General features: G+C 35.7%; 1 protein-coding gene across 2 annotated transcripts in view; it reads left to right on the top strand.

The window, feature by feature from the left end:
• The window catches only part of LOC132125068 (OTU domain-containing protein 7A-like), a 72,248-nt gene that overhangs the window by 21,183 nt on the left and 25,877 nt on the right, over window positions 1–25,188 (top strand). For both annotated transcript variants that reach the window (XM_059536279.1, XM_059536280.1), the window contains exons 2-3: window positions 11,925–12,059; window positions 16,453–16,583. In XM_059536279.1, coding sequence (XP_059392262.1) covers window positions 16,499–16,583 — 85 coding nt within the window. In that variant the 5' untranslated portion in view covers window positions 11,925–12,059; window positions 16,453–16,498. The remainder of the gene's footprint in view (window positions 1–11,924; window positions 12,060–16,452; window positions 16,584–25,188) is intronic.

Raw genomic sequence — 25,188 nt, 5'->3', positions numbered from 1 at the left:
GTTCCTGAGAATGCAAGGACACGCCAAACACTGTCACGGAGAAAACACTGCTTATTCAGAACTGTGTTCAATGCTGCGTGGCTCTTCATTTCCACACACATTTCATTTTGTTGCAGTGACAAACGGGGTTTTCTTTATTTAATTTGATTGGAAAAATGGCGTGTAGAAGACGTGACTCGTTGGTAGTTCACATTAGTGATATTTTACACATTCATAGGAAAAGAAATGAAAGTGAAGTGACATTCAGCCAAGTATGGTGACCCATACTCAGAATTCGTGCTCTGCATTTAACCCATCCGAAGTGCACACACACACACACACTGTGAACACACACCCGGAGCAGTGAGCAGCCATTTATGCTGCGGCGCCCGGGGAGCAGTTGGGGGTTCGATACCTTGCTCAAGGGCACCTAAATCATGGTATTGAGGGTGGAGAGAGCACTGTACATGCACTCCCCCCACCCACAATTCCTGCCAGCCCGGGACTCGAACTCACAACCTTTCGATTGGGAGTCCGACTCTCTAACCATTAGGCCACGACTTCCTATTGACCCAGTTGACCACCACTTACAGCAGTTATGACTAAACTTAGAACATGTCACTGTATCATCAAAAATACCATTAATAATATGTGTATTATATATATATATATATATATATATATATATATATATATATATATATATCTATATAGATATAGATATATATATATATATATAAAGTGAAAAAAGTGGAACATGTTACTGTAAGATTGTATTGTTGCATATCATTAAAAATATAATTAATATGTTTATAACTACTATCGATAATAAAATATGTAATTAATTATATAATTTAATGCAAAAGGTCTAATGATATAATTATAATAAATGATGTGTAATTATAGAATAATATATCGCTGTATTATATATAGAATGATGTATAATGTCTAACATGTAGTGACGTTTTAGTTTTATTTTATATTTTATCCTGTAAATAATACAATAATTAATAAGTTATGGAGTGAAAAAAGTGGCCAAAAATAAAGTAATAGACACATGTCTGAATCCTATAATCCACATTTTTGTTTATGTCACAGAATGTGTTACTGTAAGATTATATCACCGCAATATTGTCATAATACGATGTAAATATATCATTAAAATAAGTATGAAATTATGAATAATTTGGAAATATAAGTATATCATTAGATATATAATTAAATTAAATATATTGAATGACATACCGATTATATATTATAATGTCACAATATAAAGATATAACAATAATAACAATTAAAAAAATATATTATTATTGTTATGGCCCACTTTCATTTCTTTTCATAATTTTTATAAGTAATATATAATAAGTACATGTTGTTACATCTGAATCCTATTAAACAAATTGGTTTCATAAATAATTTTCTATTTTGTTTCTGTTTATATTTGGAAACGGTTTAGCGCTCCATTCATTCTGAAACTCTGAAAACAGTATGATGTAATACATAATCATGTTTTGTTTTGAATTTGTTTTACGAAACCAAGAGTAGCGGTAGATGATGAAAATATTATGTCACCAGCCTTATTAGATTGCACATTAGAGTCCAATTTGAAAAGCTGGCACTAAACTGAGTCCAGCAGAGGGGTGTGGAGACTCCATCTGGTGTGCCTGGCATCAACACACGCTTCTGAGGAGAAGCTGTTTCTGCTTTTGATTTACTATTCTTTACTACGTCTTGATTGGTTGAGATAGTGAGATGGTGGAAAACAATGTGTGTTGTGTTAAATCAGACGACTGGATTCATGTGTGCTGCTTCTCATCATCTACTGGAAACGGAGGAAATACTGAGTATGAACTGTAGTGTTTGTTTTGGGCTAGTAGACACATCGAGATGCCTCAAGCAGCTGGCTTGTCGGCCGATATTAGTCAGCAAAAACAAAACACACACTCGTCCCAGGTGTGCAGGTGCAGGTTACGAGGGCGAGGTGAACCCATGAGGCCGTGTGGCCCAGAGAGACGAGATGAGATGGTCAACAACATGTAAGGTGCACGGGTTTAAAATCTGCAGTGTATGCATGCCAGATGTAGATTGGAGTTAAAGTTTAAATTTAGTACAAACTCAAACATGCTGATTAGTGAGGAACATAGCAGATGGTTTATTAGCCATTGTTACGTGTTTCTGACAGAGTCAGGCATTTGACTGTTGGTGAATAGTCCCCACATTATTTAAATAAAATATATACGCAATATCTTTTAGAGAAATTATTATTATTTAAATGTATTTAATTAATTGATTTATTTGTTGCAGAAATCATGAATGATTCATTCCTACTCTACAGTTCGAATGTTTAAGGCCTCTACAATTTTTAATGTTTTTTGAAAGTCTCTCACGCTCCTTGTTTTCGATTATCCGAGTCTTCTTTTGAACAGAGCAATGTTCCTCTCTAACTAGGTCTGAGAGACTGAATCTTCTCGGGCTTGTTGCTAAATATAAAAGAGGCGTAGTTTCACAGGAGGGTGCTGATTCTTCTTTCAAATCCCTCTACGCCTTCGTGTTTTCTGATTTGTTGCACAGCAGCGATGAACATGGATAAATTAGGTGGGTGTAATTAGCCGTCATTTGGGATCTGCAGTCTATAACAGCGATGGCAACAGGCTTCTGGACGTTAGCATGCTAACACGATGAGCAACAGCTTCTGAAACTGAATTTCCATACTGCCCATTCTATCGAATGGCAGTTTTGGATTAGATATGTTTCTATGGTTTGGTAAAAAGCCATCTGTTTTGACCAGTAGCAGAGGATAACTAGCACAGTTTTTACACCAGGTTTTAAAACAGTTTTTTCACAGTTTTAAAACCAGGCCGCGTCCTTACATTTGTCTCTGTGAGAAGGTATTGGTATATTGTGACTCCATGCTTTCATCACCGGTCATCAGCTGATTGTTATTAGCTGTTCCCTCCAACACATTCTAGAACGGCCTGCACTCATTAGTAGGCCACGCCCACCTCATGAATATTCATAATAATATATATGTTTGATGGAAAACGTGTTGTAGGAGCGTCTCGACCTCAGTTAAATTATTTCGTCAGCAGTGCAAACAAACGCTACACTACACTACCTAACTGTAAGCATGTCTGTAGGGATTCAAGTGGGTAATTGCAATTTAGCTGCAATTAACGGCTAGCAGTTAACAACAGTTTTATTGCAACAGAACTAGATTTTGACTTTTTCGGAGGAAAACTGCTTGTGCTTGGAAAGAAATAATGTAAATGGAATTACAGGAATAGAAATCAATAAACCTCTTTACACTATTTAAAAACAAGTTGCCAAAAATGTTCCCACGTGCCTTGTGAACTATTGAACACATAAAATATTATACACAAATATTTTCCTCAACAATACATTAGTACGATAAACAATTATTAGAATATTGTATTTCATTAAAATTAGCTAATTATTTAAAATAAAAAACCTTAATATATTATTATTATTAATAATATAATAAATAACTATATATTAGTATATGTATTATTTATATATACATAATAAATATAAAATGTACTTATATATTTAAAAAAACTACATAAAATATATAAGTAACAATATAAAAAGTTATATTTTTAATTATTTTTAAATAAAATTATTGCTTTTTAAAGTAATGAAAATTCAAATTCATTATTTAAAAGTAACAGTAGTATAATAAAACATTATTGTTAATGTAATGATTTATAATAATGTTATACATTTTTTATTATATATATATTTTCTTTGTTTTTGGTTATATCGAACTGCAACACTTTAAATATTATACATTCATCTTTTGAGAATGAATAGCTGTTAGGTTAAAGATGTTTCTTTACTGGCCCGAATCAAAAATGCCCAAGCCCCGGCGTTCTATATGAAATTCTGGTCACTCTTTCAGTGTATTCTTTAGGAGAACTTATTTTATCTCCATCGTGCAGAAGTCTTGAGGTCGTGCTGATTGTGTTATCTTCATGATCTCTGGACTGGTTTCTCCATGTTAGCAAACAGTAAACAAGCTATTGTGGTTTCAGTGTGGTCTGTTTTTCTCTGTGTCTCTCTTTCTCTCTCTAGCTCATGTCTGATGTGTTTTGTTGTGGTGATCAAAAACACAGAGAAGCAAGTTCTTCTGATCATCAGAAGCTCTGAGCTTCTGCACGACATGCAGAGACCCTCAACGTTACACAAAAACACACTTTCAGAGCCAAATGAGTCAGCGCTGCAGTTATAATTACACTAATTTATTTAATCTGTCTTCATAATCATCTGATGCTGTAACTGCAGAAGTTATTCAAGAGGAAATGTGTTTTATGTTTCTTCAATATAATAGGGCACATGGGAACATTGCGGCACTTTCGAAGTGCTTTTGGTCAAGGAATGGTGTATGATGAGGCTTATTGAGGAGTGTAATGTATTTCCTGTCCACATGATACGGACTGGAAACTAGGGCAGAAAACTGGCTCCGTAATGTTCTACTACTAGAAGAGCGATATACACAAACAATACTCAAGGACTTCAGCAGGATCTGAGTGGTTGTTATTTAGTATTTACTGAAACAACAAGTAAATACTAAATAACATTTGTATTTACTGGACAAGAAGCCAGTTCACAAACAGATTCATGGGTTGATATGGGATAGTCTGACAGTTCAAAATTGGGTGTATTAACTAATACTGGACTGGTAGACATTTTAGTGACTGAAACTGGACAGACAAACAATTCACACTCAGATCCATTAATTGAAACTGGACAGACAGATGGATCAAAATCAGACTCATTAAATGAAACTGGCAAGACAGATAGATTAAGATTAGACTTTGGTAAACCAAAACAAGTAGATAGTTTCTGGATGGTCTCGATGGCAGTGACAGGGTTGACTGGAAAGACATGGGGTGCATTTATAGTTTCTGGGCTCATAACAGGCAGGGTTAAGGGTTCAAACGCAGGTTTTGAGCTGTGACAGACAGTTCACAATCAACCCCCATGGCTGGTTCACAACAGGACGAGAGTTCAGAGATGGCCTCCTCTGCCGGTTCAGAGCAGGATAAAAGTTCATAAATGGCCTCTGTAGCTTTGACAGGATAGGCAGAGAGTTCAAAACTGGCCTCCATAGCCATGATGGGACAGGCAGAGAGTTCACAGATGGCCTCCACAGCCGTGACAGGACAGGCGGAGAGTTCACAAATAGCCTCCATAGCCATGACAGTACAGGCAGATAGCTCACAAATGGCCTCCTTGGCTGGAACAGAACAGGACAAGAGTTCACAAGTGGATACTGCTGACACCTCTGGAGGTTCAACAGCAATACCAGAAGGAAACAGGGAGAGTTCATTAACTTTCTCCTTAACAGGACAGGTACGGAGTTCAGCATCAGTCACTTTGACCATGACAGGGAAGACTGAGAACTCATAAACAGCCTCCTTGGCCACAGCTGGGCAGGCAGAGAGTTCATAAATGGATACCACTGACACCTTTGAAGGATCTACAGCAGTAACATTAGGAAACAGAGAAGTCGGTAACGGTCTCTTCGACTACAACACGAGAGGCTGAGAGTGCATCGCTGGGTGCTACCACCAAGCAAGGAGCTGAAGCGAGTGCCTCCACCTCGGGAGGTTCTGTGGTGGTGGATGCAGCCCAAACACACCATAAAGCGATCTCCATCAAGGGAAGCGCTTCAGACAGGGAAATCAGTTCAGGAACAGTGAGTGGGTTTGGGGATACCAGCTGCGCGAGCAGACACCAGCAGTGTATCCCTCACACTGGATACCAGACTATGATACCGAAGGACTGACCTTGATAATCTGGGTGCAACAGACAGGACGTGACAAGGCTCTTGATGATCAGCTGTGATGTTATGTGACTCTGGATGATTAGCTCTGTATGACTTCACTCTGGATGATCAGCTGTGATGTGACTCTGGAATATCAGTTGAGATGGGACTGGACTTGTGAAGATCACCTGTGACTTGAATTGACTCATGAAGAACAGCTGTGACTTGACTTGACCCCTGATTATCAGCGTTGACTTGACTTGACTCATGAAAATGAACTGTGACTTGACTTGACTCATGAAGAACAGCTGTTACTTGACTTGATTCAGGATTGGCAGCTGTGACATAACGGGGCGCCATTACACAAGTGAGTGCAGAATCGTGTGCCTCCACGACACCCACAGTGAACATTGAATCAACAGTTAACAAAGAATAGTTCATAAACTGACAGAGAGATGAGTGGGGACCTTCACTGATTAAACATGAGTTGAGCGGCTGATTAATGCCTTCACAAAGAAAGTCTTGAGTGATCGTGTGCCCTGTTTGAGGGCTAATAATGGTCTTGCAATGTCCATACCTTGCCCGTGTCCACTTGAAAAGCCACTGGATCCATGTGTGGCAGAGTATTCTGTTACGGGACAAACAAGACATGTGGATCCATCTGCAAAGCTTTTATTTAAAGGCATGGTCATAAACCAGGCAAGGTTCTGACAATGACAAACAGGTATATTGAGAGCAAGACAAAAGAGTAATCCAAACCGAGCATTAGTCAGTCGACAGCAAAGGTTATCCAGAGGGCTTGACAAGAGGGGAAATCCAATAACATGAGCAATAGTCCAGGCGAGGTGCAAACACAGTCCGAAACAGAAAGGCAAAAAGTTAATTCAATATAAACACAGGCAAGAATCAGGTAACACGGGAAACAGGCAAGACAAGGCTACAACTATGACTTAAGGACTGGAAACTAGGGCAGAAAACTGGTCCCATAATGTGCTACTAATATTATTTTTTTTTTTATTAATTTGTTTATTAATTTTTTTACGTTACTCCATTGTATTCCATGTACTGTATTTTTAAACCATAGAATGGTATTACCATGCTGCGTATACAAAAAAAAAAAAAAAACATTACACAGCAAATTCAGTCAATAGAACTTGAACATACAGTATTCCTTCAGTGATTCGTTAGACCCATTAAAAAAAACAACTCTGATAAAACAACTTTGTGTGAAGTAGAATGTGAGTAGAAAGATTTGAAAGCCTCCTTGTTTGCAGTTATTGTGCGACTTATAGAGAGTTTTATAAAGTCTGAGTCTAGTCTTGTTAAAGCACACATGGATGAATGAGCACTGTGTGACACGTCCTGAGCCTTATTTTCTTTGCTGGGCTTGTATCCCATAATTCCTTGGGGTTGCTAGACCTGCAGCTGTGTGTCTTTGGCTTAGTTTGCAGGTCTATGAGGTAATGGTCTGCATGTTGAAGGCTGAGTGTGAGGAAATGCAGCCAGGTGTGCGTGTGTGTGTGTATACCTGAAGAGCACCTGTGGAAGCGGCGGTAATGAATGCTTGAATAATGCAGCACACACAGATGTGTTTGTATACTCATTACTTACATGAGTGTCAGCAGGCCTTTTTAACCTGTCTTTAGCAAAGCTTCACAGATCAGCGATGGATTTAGTATTATAAAATTTAATATAAGCCTGTGTATGTCCTTTTAAGTTTGTTTTAGATTTTTTTTGTGTGTGTTTTAATAACTTTACACACAAATACTCACTCCATGTACATATTGTGGAGAAATTGCGAGTAATTGCTTCACATAATTCTCACACTTGCTTTGCATATCAGTGTGATCGCACATTTTTCCACGGCTGCCAGACGTCTGACGCTCTGAAAATAAACCTCGCAGCCTCAAAGCGCAATTATGAAGGTTACTGTGTTAAATTTAGCCGTGGAAACATTGATCATCCGCGGGAGAGCAGGGAGAGTGTGTGGCTGTTGTTGTTGACTGTGAGCGTGTGGAAAGTGTTTTACAGCGGCTCTGATCGTAGGTGGAGGTGAGAGCGAGGGTCTTTCTGTTTTGAGCTTGTTAACATGGGCTCATAAATACTAGAAGCCTGCAGGTCCTTGTGTGCTCGGGTCAATGCAGCGTGAGGTGTAAACAAACTGTTTCCTGTTTTCAGTGAATATGTGTGTTTCTATGAATGCACGTGTGGGTGGAGAAGATTATATTTGATAAACAAAGTATGTTTTGCTAAGTATGTTCTACTCAGCCTTTTCTTATTTCCTTTATTTAAAAGCTTTCTTCAGAAACCGTGGGAGTCCGTCAGAGAGGCATCTCTGCACTTTTTCCGTTTCTTTAGAGAAAAGGGTTATGAAGTTCAACAGTAGCTGCAGGTTTGACTCATTAAATTGGTGTCAAGGGATATCTTGGACCCCTGGACAACTTAAGGAAGGTTTTTAGTTGTTCTAATCAGAAATTAATTCGAAATTTGAATCTAGAAATTAGAAATACTACAAGAGATTGTCGACTTATATACATATATATATAAATTAAGTCTTAAAATGTTATGCTATAAAAAAGTCTTGAAATCACTTTAAGGTCTTCAATTAAAAATTTCTGTTTGGTCTCCTTTCTTTTTTTCCCTTTTCCTTGAGCTAATTTTTTATTTATTCATTTTGAATATTTAAAAGAGTCAGTTGCCTTTTAAAAAATGTCTTAAATGCTTAAAAAATAGGAATCACAATAAAGAGTAATGTTATTATTAACTTTTTATTTTTTCTTTATATCTATTTTTCTTGAGCTGATCAATGTATATATATATATATATAAGGGGTGTAACGGTACGCAAAAATCATGGTTCGGTACTTACCTCGGTTTTAAAGTCACGGTTCGGTTCATTTTCGGTACAGTAAGGGAAAGAAATGCAAACATTAAACTGCAGGTTGTTTATTACTTTTTTTAACAATTTTTAATAGTTTTTTTTTATACTTTTTAATAAAATATATATAAAATAAAAAAAGAATCTGAAATAAAATACTGCTGCAAAGTTCTCAACTAAATAAAATACTCTCAGTCTCAAACCAATATCATATAATAAAATATAATGAAAAATATAAATAAATAACTATGATTACAGTGCAGCATTACCAATCCCAGCTTGTAGGCCTGTTCATATTTAAAAATATATAACTTTTCCAAAGTGTAAAGTGCAGCATCAACAGTTTCAGTTTTGAGACCTGTTCAGATTTCGTTATTGCGTTGGACCGATTGGAATTAAGAGCAAAGGTCTGTTTAAATGCCGACAGGAGCTGCGTTTGAATTACAATCGTTTTTTTCCTAGTTGTAGTGATGTTCACACTCGCATGATGCCTTTTGAAAACCTTAGGCCGGTGACACACTGGCATATTGCACCTGTCAAACATAGTCTATTTTGTCATCAATACTGTTGACTGTGTCCTTTATCAGTAGGCTTTATATTTATGCTAAACATGAAGTATAGATATTGTTGTCGTGAAGACAAGATCCTGGTCTGTCGGCGGCCTCCCTCTATGTCACCTACAGTAGCAGCAGCGCGCCAGCGCCGCGTCAGGCACGATTCTGGTGTGTAAAGACACAGAAAACGCGAAGCAGCCGCCACACAACTGACACACAGCAGAAAACGCCACGCTCATGCCCCGCAGCCAGTGTGTCTCCGGCCTTAGAATCAGCTGCAGGGAGGGATTTGTGCTGAATGCAGAGACTTACGCCACTTAATATGTTCGTTTGGAAACACGAAAATGTATATGTTCCGCAAAACAAAATATTGCATTCGGTCATTCGGTACACACGTGCACCGTACCGAAAGCCCTGTACCGAAACGGTCCGGTACGAATACACGTACCGTTACACCCTTAATATATATATTAAATTACTTAAAATAGCCTACTGCCTTTTCAAGTCTTAAAATGTCTTAAATGCCATGACAATTGCAGTTGCAAAATTATGCAATTTTCACTATGGTTTGTTGTATTTCAATATTTTAATATTTTTTTGTAAACAGTTGTAAGAGTGCATATTTGATCTCATCTTTCTGAATAAGTATTTGGAAGTACGAAGGCATTTCAAAATAAGAGCCACGTCGTATTTTGGGTTGTTGATTATTAAAATCACAGCATCGCGCATACAGTAATTACCTTTTTTTTCCTGTTAGCTCTTGGTATTTTGGCTACACAATAAAATGTGTCTGGCATTTAATTTAATGCAAACTTATGTGAATTCTCTCTGGGCCACCTGTCACAGGAAAGAAAGACTAAGAACATTACTAATTCAATATATAGATTTTACTCAAAGGGAGTCTTAAAAGCCTTAAATTTGATTTTAATAATATAATCAGATAGTAGAAGAAGAAGAAGAAGAATTAAATTAGCCTATCTGATTAAAAATAAATGTTAAAATAAAATGAATTTAAAATCTCTCCTGACCTCTTTTCCTAAAAGCCCTGACCTTTGACCCCTGGGCTAATGTAGTTGTCCATCTTTCAGTCTAATGCTGTGAAATGAGCCTCAGCCATGAGCCGTTGTTCTGAGGGGGAGAGGAGAATGTACAGAAGGCATAGCTGTGAATTATGTATTGTGATTTTTGCTTCTTGAGGTTACAGCAGCTCAGAGGGATCTTGCTGTAGAAACTGCTGCCGTGTGAGACTCTGGGCCTGCTGAGGCATCAAATATGGCGTGTTTTGTGTATGCATATATTTTTTTCACATCACGTAGACTCATATTGCCTGTAGGATGACCTCATCACTCACAGTACACTCAAACACACACACACACACACACACACACACACATATACATACATATCTCACAAAACAATACTTTCTCCAAAAATATTTTACTTATACTGTAAAACTATCATTAATCCATAAATATCATCCATCTTGTTTAATGTCTTATGGTTTGACACTGGATATTATTAACCAAATAAGTTTTATTATTCATATTAGTTATACTTTTGGTGATGAAATGGCTAAAAAAATTGTGGAATTTAACTTAAACAATCTACCAAATAAATGGCTGAAAATTATATGTGAAATTTAACAAAGAAATATGTTACTAACTCATTAACTAATTAAAATAAATAAATAAATATGTGGGATTTATCAGCCATTGATTGGCTGATAAATCCCACATATTTATTTATTTATTTATTATACATATATCTGTGGAATTTAACTAAAATATCATCTACATAAATTAAAATATAGTATATTAAACAAACAAACAATTGCTGGAAATATATGTGGAATTAAAATATATATGATAAACAGATATAATAAAATAAAATAAAATACCTACTGAAATGGCTGAAAATGATCTGTGCTAAATAAATACATAAATACTATCGTAAGTCAAACAAAGCAGGATTTTTACTGACAAATGGATGATGTTCAGTTGAGCAAGATTTGAACTTTTGACCTCTTGCAAGAAATAGTAATGTAAGCAACAATGGCTCATACTGAGGTTGGAATCCTGAACTGGTCGTGTGGTATTCTCAAAAAAAAAAAAATGTAATATGGAAATTTTATTTATCCTTACCAGTCTAATCAGCCATTTCTACACACACAAATCAGAAAAACCTTAATAAACTGCCTGTGATCGAACAGTTGCCAGGTTTTGTCATGTCAGTCAGGACGAGCTCATGTAAAGCATTACACCACTGTGATCTCTGAAAACTGAGCTCAAGTTTCTTCATGTTCCTCAGCTCTACTTCTGACCTACTTGTCTTCCATCTATCAAAAAGGAATCTCATTTTGCTTTTTTTCTGAAAGCTACAAACCTTTTCACCACATTATCATTTCCACCACATCTCGGATGATGCATTTAACAGCGTTCTGTAGTGACGATGATGTAAATGTCATAAACACATATATTTTTACTTTCCATTAACTATGATCACTGCTATATTAGAGAATTTACATGGAATAGAAATGTTTGAAAGGGTATATTTGAGCTAACATCAGTAATATGAGATTTTAGGGGTGTTTTAAAAGGGTCACTGGGATATTGGGTCGTGCTTGCATAATGTGGCTAAAGTCAGACTACATTACTGTGCTTTATATGGCCCTGGAGATTATGTGAGATTTGTTCACTAATGGGTCTCTCTCTCTGTGTTTCTAGGCCTGTATTTGAGCCTGAGTCTTCCTCACCTGCCAAACATGGACTAGACGAGAGGAGAGTGTGTTAGAGAGTGTGTGACGCAGACATAAGCATGGTGGTGAGGTGGCTGCTCAACTCCCATTGAGAACACAGAAAGTAAGAATGCCTTTATGTGATCAGCATTTATTCACAGGAACATTACAAAGCCCACATGGAATCTGCATGTGATCACTGACTAATTTCTGTAGAATTTTGAAACCCGTCTCTTACAAAACGTAACAAATTTCTGTGCTGTGAATACTCTCTTCTTAAAAAAATTAAGATAATATCAATTATATATATATATATATATATATATATATATATATATATATATATATATATATATATATATATATATATATATTATAATATATTATGATTAATTAATAGAAAATATATATATACAATATATATACAGATTATACAATATATTATATATATATATATATATATATATATATATATATATATAATTTTAGTTATCTATTTATTATTATACTAATATGAAATTGTATAAATAAACATTACAGATAATATAAAATAATATAACATTTGTGTTTTTTATATGAATACTTATATACAACAATTTTACTCATGTATAATTGTTAATACTTTATTATATGCAATATAATTATGCATTAGATATACTTTACAAATGCACCACTGAAAAATGGTGCAACCAAAGGCTGTGCTGATTTTTAATTGTCCGTTATTGACAGACCATTCTGCTGTCAGGCATCAGCCATCATTAGTTTCAAACATTAACCGCAACACTGTTGATTTTTCATTTGACTGATTCTCACCATTGGAAACTCACATCATGCTGTAGAGATATCAAAAATTAAAGTTACCATGTTCCATGTAACTGTTTTGATAAGTAGCAGAATTTGACTAGAATAAACTCCACCATTAATCACACTGAATCCAGACTGGCTGAAATTGCACTAAAGTTTTTTGGGGGGCTGTGGCTTTAAAATATTTATGTTTGAGTTTTATTATATTGATGGATTTCACAGAACAATCACTATATCCATAATATAAATTGGGCTGAGGTGAAGATAAACAGTCATAACCAAATACATTCCGATGTTTTAAATGTGGAACCACTGGACATTTTGAGCTAATGCTTTGAGTGCTTTACAGAACTGGTTTTGCTTACAGTGAATCCCAACACAGACCCACACGTAGCACACAATACAAACATCAGGATGGAACTGGGTCAGCTAAACTGCCACTAAAGTGCTGGGCTTCCTGATAAATAATGCAAGGCATATGAAAAGGAAAATGTATTCTCATCTTGATATAAGGAAGATATACGTTTTTGCTGTCAAAACAGAAACTTGTGTAAAGACAGAAATACTGTATACAGGTTTTGGATTTGCTATTATTTATGCAGTTAATCAAAAGTTTTAAAGTGACTGTGATTATACTACGTACATGTATGAAAGTACTGTTTTTTGTTGTTGTTCTAATTAATTTACTAATTTGTCCCTAAAAATATGACAACACAATGCTAACTTTCCTAATGAATACCAGTAATTTGTAATTTCCCACATTATATATTACCACACTGTGTAAAGGTCATCTGGGTTTGTGATTATGTCATTCTGTAATCTGTTTGAACCGGACTACATCTGGTAGCACAAATGTGACCTATGAAAAAGCACAAAAATAAACCACCGGCCGGCAGCAGCCATACAATTGGTATTGTTAATGTGCTCTGTCTCTTTGAGAGCGAATGATCTAATCTTATGTTTAATTCTGCAGGGTTAGTCAGGCTTCTCTACTGGCTATAGCAGAATGTAATTGCAGGGTTTGTAATCTTACTCAAAGTGCAGTGGATTACTTTATATTGCTTGGGAGCTCGCTGTTGGCTGTTCGGTTTATTTTAGTGACCCAAAACATACTTTACGCAAGTTTCCAAACATATAAGTAGAGGACTGAAATATTTAATGCATTTCATGATTTTCTATAATTTTAATCCCATTATTATCTATAAACAGGTTCATTTAAAACTAATCTAAAAGTAATTAAAAACTAGTCAGAATTCATTACCTAAAATGAGTAATTTATATTACATTACTGACTACAGTTGACTACAATATATTACATTGTTAACTACATGCTCTCTTCCGGTTCATAGGCGCTGAATGCCGCTGATGTCCTGGAGCTCACATCACCAAAAACGACAAAGCAAATTTTCAAATAGACATTGTTTTATTAACAAACCTCATATTTGAAGTCAAAACAACCACATGCTCACCTTAGAAACTACATTCCGTGACTTAAAACAGTATTGTTTACAGGGGCATGTTTAGAGTTTTGGGGGCCCTTAGCAAATGGTCCCTCTTTAGAAATCCCAATCCGCCGGGCCACCCTACTGATTATTTATAAAATGATAGTGGATTTGTCACTCGCTGTGAGAAATACTGCAAACGGAGTTATACAAAAGGTGAAACGGTTTGGAGTGCTGTTATCACTAGAATATCGCACCCCTTTCAGCCAATCAGATTAGAGGACCAGAATTAACTGTATGTATCATTTAAATTTGTGTCTTATATTTGGCTATCATGACCCATCCATATACAAAACTCATTATAAAGTGTGTTTCAGGTCTATGAGTTGCACTCAGTAGTGGGCAGCTCTCCTTGTTCTCCACTGTGGGCAGCTTCACATTCCTCTCATTTTTGTGTCACGCTCTGTAAATGGTGTGGAAGCTGCTGGCAGTGTGTCCGGCCGTCTGACACACGGCACACGCGCACAGATAAACAGTCCTCTGTTATTGCAGCGAACCTGTAGGTGTTCCCCCCTCCAGCCAGCATAGCAGGGTTCGGTCTGATCTCACCAGCATCAAACAACGGCGCATTTCATAAGGCAATGACAAAAAAGGCCTTGAGCAGAATGTCACAGCCAACGTGTTCCAGCTGAAAAATCCAACACGCAGCCTGCATACTGTCACCACAGTGTTGAAACATCACACCAGTCTGTCCACTGTCCAGTGCTGTGACACACTTGCACGGCCTTGTGACAGTGGAACACACCCATAAACACGCACACAACAGATTGTTTACACACCACCACTTAAAAGCACAGTTCACCCAAAAAATAAAATCTTGTTATCATTTTCACACCCTGAGGTCGTTCCAAACCTGTATGAGTCTCTTTCTTCTGTTGAATACACATGTATTTTGAAGAATGTTGGTAACCAAACAGTTGACGGTAGCCATTGGCTTTCATTGCATTGTAAAAAAAATACCATGGAAGTCACTCAAGAAACCAAAATTGGGTTAGGTTTTACTAATATTTTTCAAAATAATATATCTTATTTTGTGTTCAGCAGAAGAAAGAAACAACATGAGAGTAAATGACCAATTTTTTATTTTTGGGTGAACTGTTCCTTTAAAAACTTAGTAAAGTATAATATTTTCTTTTCTCTAATTAAAGCACATTATGCAAAAGCAAATGCTGCTGTTTTGTTATTGCTGAAGTTGCAGATTATTGTTGCTTCTGTGAGCAAACAGAAACTTGCTAATCCCAATGCACATGGCAATACGGTGTTGTGAGTATTTAAGACATACTGCTGCTGCACAAATAGCATACAAAAAAATGTATCAGATCTTTACAGGTGGAGCTGGGGAAGGTGGAGGGTTTCAGAGGAACTTGTGTATGCAACATAGACCAATCAGCTTGTGCCAAGTCCTTAAATGATGTGAATATCATCAGTTACGTTAATACCATCAGTCTGTGTCATCTAGAGTTTCATGTCTGAACTATACATTTCATTCTACTTTAAAATGTCATGTTTATTGAATGTGTTACTTGATCAGCTAATGTTTAATGACCACTCCAAGTACTTTTGGTCTTTATTTTGTATTTATATTGTTACTATAGTTAGTTCCCAACTAAAAATGAATGTTCTTAGAACTTTGGCTAACGTTGTGGAAGTGTTGTATCTTTATAAGTTATCTGGTGTTAAATAATGATCACAAAATGTTAGCATGGAATGTACATGGAATGTCTTTCTTCTAAATCTTTCGGCTAATGTATTCTGTTAGTCTGACATAGGTTTTTAAAATTACAGTGGATTTGGGCATCCGCCATGACACTCGCTGTGAGAAATACTGCAAGTGGAGTTACAAACAGTTATAAAAACAATTGGAATGCTGTTATCACTAGGATTTCACACTCCTCTCAGCCAATCAGATTCAAGGACCAGAAAGAACTGTTGTAAATAGAGTGCATACCATTACCACCATTTTCTGAAAACTGTTTCAAAGTAAATCCTACACTGACTTTTTTGTCAGTGCAGTCACTCCTCACAGTCATGTCACTCATTCCCCAGGCTGATTTCATCTCTGATTAATCCGAATATGATCAAACTGTAAATAATAGCCTGATGTACCGGTAATGCTGCATTTTGCGCTCAGTCCATGTTTTTGTTGTTATTTTGTCCTTTATATGATGTTCTTCAATGATTTCTATGATATTTCCTGTGATTTTTGTGTAGATGAGAGCGTGAAGCTGCAGGGCAGGCAGCACAGCCACATGATCCCATGACTCTGGACATGGATGCGGTCCTGTCAGACTTTGTTCGGTCCACAGGGGCAGAACCGGGTCTGGCACGAGACCTGCTGGAAGGTAAGAGACCTGATCTGGACTTTTTTTCTCTAATTTGAAAAAGATGCTCTAGTATTGGATGTTAATTTAGTTTAGTTGTATTATTTTTAATGTGTTGCTGGTTATTAGTTCTTGTAGACACCCAATGTTATTTAATGTTGATGATACTTCATTTAAGGGCCCCAAAAGTAGTCCAGGCAACGTGCAAACATAGTCTTAAAAGGCAAGACAATGGGATAATCTAAGACAAGAAGTATAGTTCAGGGCAGGCAGAGAACTGGTAAGTCTAGAGAAAAGGCTAGAATGTAAATATGAAAGGTCAAGGTCAACTTTATTTTTTGAAAGAAACAGGCAATGAACAAGACTAGACTAGGGAACTATAAACTAGGACAGGTAACTGGCTCAGTAAAGCTGCTATTAGTAGGAGAGAGATAAAGGCAAACAATAGTGGTTATTCATAGTGTGTGTGATTGGCTCCAGGTGAGATTGTAATCAGTGAAATGGAACATGGGAAGTGTAGTCTAGGGCGACGTGTAACAGTTTGTGTGGTGTGAGAAGACAAGGTTTGTGATAAATAGTATGTCAGCTATATTATTTGAAGTAATTTATAACAGTTTTGTAAAAGTGAAAGTATGCATCTTTTGCCTTTGGAAGCCACAGTATTGTTCATCTTACATCAAGGCACCGCACCATGGCATAAATATTTTTGTGTGTTTTTTGTATGAACAAATAAATAAATGCATCCATACATACAGTACATAAATGAATAAATAAATACATCCATCAGTTCATTCATAAATACATATACAATAAATAAAAATAAATAAACATAAAATAAAAGTATTGTACAACTTCAACAATCAGACTATACAGAGTAAGTTAAATAAATAATTAAAAAAATCCTAATGCAAATACGGATAATTGTATAATAATTTATAAGTAAATACAATGTATATAAAATATATTAAAATATATCATATATAATATTATTAATAAAATATATTTTAATTAAAATTTATTTATTTTTTATATATTCAAATATAAACAAAATATAATACATTTCAACACCTTAAAGCTGTATAAATTAAATGAGAAATATGAATTGAATTTATTATGATTTGACCTCTTCAAAATTAGTTTTCTTGCTGTTATTGAACCTCATATAGTAAGGTTAAAGCTTTACTAGATTTACAGTACTGCTGGGACAGTAGTACAGGAAATGTATCTCTACTTTTGTCTGTGTGGCGTCTGTGTGTCTAGGTTTGATTTTTGTCCCATGTGTGCTGAAAGGGTTTATGGTTCAGTCAAGCGCAAAATGCACCGTCAAATCTATAGTGGCGCTGTGCTTGAGATTTAATTCAAGCTAGGTTGTTTTCTCCAGTATAATGAGTTGATGCACAACTTCTCTTTTCATGTAGTTTAGGTCTAAGTGCAGTGTGCTTAGACCTGTGTTTTCACTCTTGTCCCTTCTGGCTCGTCGATGGCACTTGCGACACGTTCCAGACTCACTTGCAAGTCTCAAGGGTTTTGGTTTCTGCTGCGATAAGGGTTTTGTGCTGGGAGGGCCTTCCACGGTGGGCGGCGGGGCAGATTTAGGGCCTTTGTGATGGCTTTACGACCAGGCTCCCCCAGGAGACCTTTGTGCCCATTGAGTGGAACTCATTGAGGAGTGGAGGGCTCCAAGTGCAGTCTGTCCCGAGGAGACGGGCCAAAGGGAGAGAGAGATAGACAAATCAACAAAAAGTCAAGGCTGAGGGGAGAGAAATGTTTCCTCTATAGAAAAGAACAGGACGGATAATGGAGCCAGCAGAAGATAAGAAGTGCACCCTTTTGAGAAACAACGTAAAGAAGAACAAGGGAGTTAAAAATGTCCTTCAAAAAATGCAGGAGAAAAAGTGTGAATTATGGCTGTGTTCCAGTCCTACCTAGACAGCATTTTAGACAGCATCATTTATAAATCACATTGTATTATTATTATACCATAGTATACCTTACTAATATTTATTATTAATTATTATGAATTATCATTATATATATATATATATATATATATATATATATATAAATTATAAAATACATATTTAGTAAATAAACATTATATATGATAGTTGACTAATTTATTAATTTAATTTAAAATAGAAAACATACATTTATAATATATAAAAATCATTTATAAATAATTTATTTACATTTTAAATATATATATATATATATACTGAGATGCATACTGGGATGCATACTGAGATACTGAGATGAGATGCATGTCGACTGCTATTTGAGAAAGAATTTTTTTTTTTTTTTTCATTTTGTAAAACAGCAAGTTTCTTTCAGAAAAGGTGATAGAACAGCAAGATAGTCGAAACAATAAGAGAACAATACCACTCTAGGGAAGTTTTTTCCCAGATGCTTTGGGATTAAATTTTTAATGCCACTTACTGTATATAATGGGTGAATATAAGTGTACATTTGTGCCCAAACACACACCTGCTTCAGCTATAGGGCCTCGCTCAGCATCAGCTACAGTAGGAGGCTGTTCAGCTGCGAGTGTTTTAACCTGCCTGGCCAAGACCACGTCAGAGCCGTCGCACATCATCACAGGATGATATTACCCATCTGTTTGAAGCCTGACGCTAATAGAGCGGGGCTGTTTTTAACAGAACGCTGGAGTGAAGAGAAACACATCTGTCTTTGCCTCACCATCATCACCCTGGTGATATTTCCAAGCACACGGAAAATTATTCTTAACAGCGTCATTTCATTTTACTATAAAATTTATATGATTGTGTTTATATTGTATGTATTTATGTACTATTATATGTATTATTATTATTATTATTATACTTTATTTTTATCTATTTATAAATTATTATAACATTTATATTATTATATTAACAGAATAACATTTAATAATAATAATTTAACATGCTATTATTAAATCATACTATAATGTTGATCTATTTATTCACAGTTTATTGTTATATGATTTATTGTAATTAAAATTGTGTTATAATTTATATATATATATATATTTTAATATTTTATATGTAACTTAAATTAGACCACCGATTTTATATTTAATTCAATAATCATTATTTTTTTATTTATAAATCAAATACTATTATTTATATATCATTATGTGTAGATTATTAAAACATTTTAATCTATCCATTCATCCAGCCATCCATCAAAATACCATCTTATTTATGTATCCTATAACTTTTGTCATTTGTATAATATACTTTATAGTAATATTATTTATTTAATTATGAATTATTATACCATTTTAACATGTAAGTACTTAAGCATTATTATTATTATTGTTATTATTATTATTATTATTATTAATTTATTCTAATCTGATATCATTACACTGTACAGTACTTTTATTTATTTATTGCCTATGAAGTAAGGGTTTTATCACACACACACACAAAGAGAGAGAAAGATAAACACACATACTGTATATGCAATGCAACCACCACTTCATATGCATTTCCATACATTAAGCAGTTTGCAGAGTGTTTTGTCTGATCCAGCATTTATTCTTCATAAATCATGTCATACATAAGAGTGAATGTACTGAAGCAGCTATTTTAGATGTTGCATAAGCATTCCTACAATCTACGTGCTAATGTACATGTAAACCCTTCTCTGAGGACTCTGCATTAATAGATAGCTGTTAAACACTTTAAGCAAGCACGTTCCTCAGAAAAAGATCTAGGATCAGCACCTCCCTGTCCCAATCGCTCCCAAAAACCCATAAGACTGTTCTCAGATCAGTACTATCCGCTCTGCTGTAAAAACAGTCTGAGGCTTGTTATTCAAAATGAGCAATTTGTTAATGCTCTTTAAATGGCCCCACCGCTGACATTTCACTCCAGTGATAACAATCCTGCCTCTAACAAGCTATAGTTATGAATGAAAAGGGTATGAAGTGCCTTCAGTCCTCCCCTAGATCCCAAATAAATGGCACCGCTGCAGTCAAGCACGACATACTTTGTATCCAAAAAAGCTTGGGGGAAAAAAAAACCTCCATCCGCATATTTATGGCTTATTAGGTCTGGAAATAAAATAGTGATTTTCTCCTACTGCGTGGTTATGTAATCCACTGTATCCTACGAAGCTTATAAGCGTACTTTGCAATAGGCAGGAATGTCATTATGGTCCCGGACATGTGCTCGAATGTCCACAGAGGGAGCTGAACGTCGGGTCAGCCGGGAATTTTTCACTGTCAGCTCCTTCATGTGTACGTGCAGGAAAAAGTGCAACTAATGAATAGGGGCGTGTAATAAGACATAAGTGGGCTTATTAGTAAAAGGCTGGGTGAGATCGCAGACCCTACCAGCTTTTTGCACTGTCCCAGCAGTCACACACACTCTCAAGCGCTCACAAAGCACTGATATTTATGTAACATACACTCAGTAACCTCTGTATATGCCAGCAATTCCCTGTTTGCGGCATCATGTTGCCATACCACTAGTAGGCGCTGTTGCTACTGGATGCCCTAGTGTTATTGTCAGCCTGTGGAATTGCTTATAGCTTTTGAATGTGATCACAAATGATTTGTAAACTGAAAACGACTGAGTGTGTAGGTTGCGTTCCCGGAGTAAAAATTCCATTCATTTTCTTCATAGGGAAATATAGTTTTAAAAGGAATGGTTCACACAAATTTAGATGAAGGTGTAGATGGATTAAATTCTTCATAGGAAGATGTGGAGAAATTAAGCGTCGCATCACTTGACATCACCAGTGGTTCCTCTGTAGTGAATTTTTACTCTAATTTTTTTATTTCTTTAACATGTAACCTACAAGTAAAAATACTCGACTTCGGAATTTAAGATATTTTGGATGAAAACCGAGAGGCTTAATTGTGACTGTCCCATAGACTGCCAAGTAAAATACACTGTCAAGGTCCAGAAAAGTATGAAAGACATCATCAGAATAGTCCATCTGCCGTCAGTGGTTCAATCTGAATTTTATGAAGCAACTAGAAAACTTTTTGTACACGAATAAAACAAAAATAACAACTTTATTCAACAATTTTTCTCCTCTTTGTCTCTCCACATCACTGTAGCACCATTTTGGAGAATATCCGCTGAACGCAGTGTAAGCTTTTCTTTGTCAGCCGCGCTGCACTGATGCGCTATTTTCTTTCAAATCAAATCTTAAATACACGTGGCAAACATATCCTTGTGTTGCGGCTGCAGTTTGTGTTAAGCAGATATTCTCCAAAATGGCACTACCGTGATGCGGAGAGACAAAGAGGAGACAATATGTTGAATAAAGTTGTTATTTTTGTTTTCTTTGCATACAAAAAGTATTCTCGTCACTTCATAACATTCAGATTGAACCACTGACGGCAGATGGACTATTCTGATGATGTCTTTCATGCTTTTCTGGACCTTGACAGTGTATTTTACTTGGCAGTCTATGGGACAGTCACAAGCCTCCTGGTTTTTATCCAAAATATCTTAAATTGTGTTCCAAAGATGAACGAAGATTTTACTGGTTTGGAACGACATGGGGGTAAGTGATTAATGACAAAATAAATGAAAAAATCTCAACAGAACTGGAACTACTGTATGATGAAGCAGCTCTGAATATGACATTATTATGTAAAAAAGAAAAAAAAAACATTACATTTAAATGAAACAAACATAATTCTGATATTATTTCCACTTTTTACAAAATGTAACTGTAATCTGAATACTTAGTTTTTTTATGTAACTGCAACGGATTACAGTTACTAGATTTTTGTAGCCTGATTACATAGCGACGTTATATATAGTCTGTTACTCCCCAAGTCTGAAAATATCATAGCTTTTACAGTAAAAACAATTTTTTTTCCCCCAAACAAACGAAGGTGAATCTTCTGTCATATTTGTTGTGTGCAAATGAGTTGAGCACTATAAATATGACAACATTCAAACTGTAAATTCACAAGATTAACAAACTACAAAATAAGAGCATGACAACAGTTTAGAAGGGTTGCTTCACCCCAAACTGGAAATTCTGTCAATATTTACTCACCGTATTGTTCCAAACCTGAATTAGAAGATATTTGGAAGAATGTTGATAGTTACAGAAATCCACAGTATTTTTTCCCACACTATAGAAGTCAATACAAGCAATTTGTTGTTTACCTTTGTGTTTAAACAGGTTTGGAAAAACTTGAGGGTGTGTAAATGATGAACTGTAAAAGTGCACAAGTAATACAGTGCTATTGGATTTTGTACTGACACCTTTTGGTGTGGATGAATGAAAGGACTTTGATATGTGTTAACTAGGGTCTCCTAAGAGTTTTATCATGTCTTAAACATGCTAGAAGATTCCAAAGTGTGTGTTGCTTGTCTAAAACTACAACACTAATATATATTCACCACATATATAAATGCTAATATATATATAATATAATATATATATATAAATATATATATAAATGCTCTTTCACAAGACAAAGAGCAGTAGCTTTTTGAAAACTAAATGTCTCACGGACCGTTTCACCCACCAAACCATACATCAAAGATCTGCCACAAGGCTGAAATGATCCCTGGCTATGACTGACTGATAGAAGGTGGCAGGGGAAGGATGAATCCCCGGTTGTCAGTGCCACTCACCATTAGCACGTCATCCCACCTGGCTGTTGTTGATGTGTGTCTCCCGCCTCCATCGGTTCCCTGCGGATCCACCGTCACTGAAGCTGTTGTGGAAAGCTGAGTGGGAATCTCAGCCACAGGCCCTTTGTGCGGTTTGAGGTGTTCTGGGAAATAAACGATTCAGCCGACACTGGCAGAAAATTTGTTATGGGTCTTGTGCTCTATTCAGTTACTGTTGTGAATGAGAGATGACATTTCATGCTAGTGATTGCACTTTTAGGATTAAAGAAGCATTATAAAAAGAAAAGCAAAAAGTCTTTAGTCGTGTCATTAATGAAGCTTTGTTTGTGGTTTGCGAGGGGTGTATTGTCACCCTCTAAAGGACTGTTAAGGTATTGCAACTATTCCCTCGCAGCATATAGTAAGCTTTTCAGAAACAAAAATGGCTATTGTTGCTGTGAGATATTTAGTGCGTTGTCCCCTCACATCTCATGGGTGATCGACTGCAATGTCATTCTCCTCGACATAAATAAAGCAGAGCACCTGATTAACGGGGAAAGATGTTTAATTACTGAAAGAACATCTTGCAGAAGAACTGTGCGTGTCTTTGTTCATTAGCAAAGACAGAAAAGCACCAAATTAGAGTTGTTCAGTTGTCCGGTTTCATTCTTCACCTGCTTAGTTTGTGTTATTTGAAAAACAGGCAAGGAATTGGTTGCAGTGTGCTACTGTAAGTTTGAACTGTGGAAGGCTATTATACAAAAAGATAAGAAATAAATATAATATGATATGATATGATATAGTTGTCTTATAATATAAATAAATAAACAATACAATTTCAAATAAATAATAAACATTTATAGCATAAGTGGCGCATGTTTAATATTTTACGGAAAAAAATATAGAGTAGAGATAAATAGTAAAAATATATTGGAAAATTATATAAAGTATACAAATAAATGAACGTACATCTGTATAAAAATAAATATGAATAGAAAACAAATTGTATATAGATACTATATAGTATTTTGGGGGGAATATCTGGAATCAGTTCAATATCATTATTGAATAAAGCACATTTTGTAAAAAAATAATAATAATTTTTTAAACCCTGTTAATCTTTTGCCATCAAAGCTTCCATTGTTATCTTGTTTAATTAAATTAGGTGTTTGACCACACTTGTAACCAGCTTTTGAATTGTAAAACACTGACATAAGATGAAAAGAATTTCTGCTTCGGAAATGATTGAAATATTTTATATTGTGTGGTCTGAATGTGTCCACAATATGTGATAATGTCTGCAAAATCCAATTGTAAGTCTAAAGGACAGACAGAGGAGGGGACGTCACCAGGAAACATTGATTGAGACCCATAATGCTTAGCTATCTGTGAAACGCATGTATCAGAGGTGCTGAGCGGTCATTCGATTAAGCCTTAAAATGTCTTTTAAAATTTCTGGCCGGTCAAAGGATGAACAAATCCATAAACTACAAAGAGGTTTGTATTGATTGATGTGGGTTCTGCTACATAGGCTACAGGAAGGATGTAATAACTCTTTCCAGACTGATTGATGGGAGACTTGTCTGTTAGAAATCAAATTGATGCTATAGGACTTAAATGATTACAGAATTATTTGTTTCAGGTTTGAATTTAAGTGTCCACATTTTTTTGGCACGGTCGCTGTAAGTCACCTCTGATCACTAAATAAATAGCAGCTGAAAATTCACTCATCCTCAGGCCATCTGAGATGTAGATGAGTTTATTTCTTATAAGAGCAAATTGTAAGAAACGTAGCATTTCATCACTTGTTCACCAATGGATCTTCTGCAGTGAATGGGTACCGTCAGAATAAGAGTCCAAACCTCTCCAGTCCATCAATTAATGTCTTCTGAAGTAAAAATTGCACGTGTGTAAGATCAAATCCATCAAGACATTTTTTAACTTCAATAAGTCCTCTATCCATAATACTGCTTTCTCCAATTAAAAAGTCATCTCGTCTGAATAAGGAGAGAAATATGCACACAGCAAGC

Source organism: Carassius carassius, chromosome 43 (assembly GCF_963082965.1).
Source record: "Carassius carassius chromosome 43, fCarCar2.1, whole genome shotgun sequence".
Taxonomy (NCBI): Eukaryota; Metazoa; Chordata; class Actinopteri; order Cypriniformes; family Cyprinidae; genus Carassius; species Carassius carassius.
Note: the sequence above shows the minus strand (reverse complement) of the source record. Positions and strands in the feature narration are given on the sequence as shown.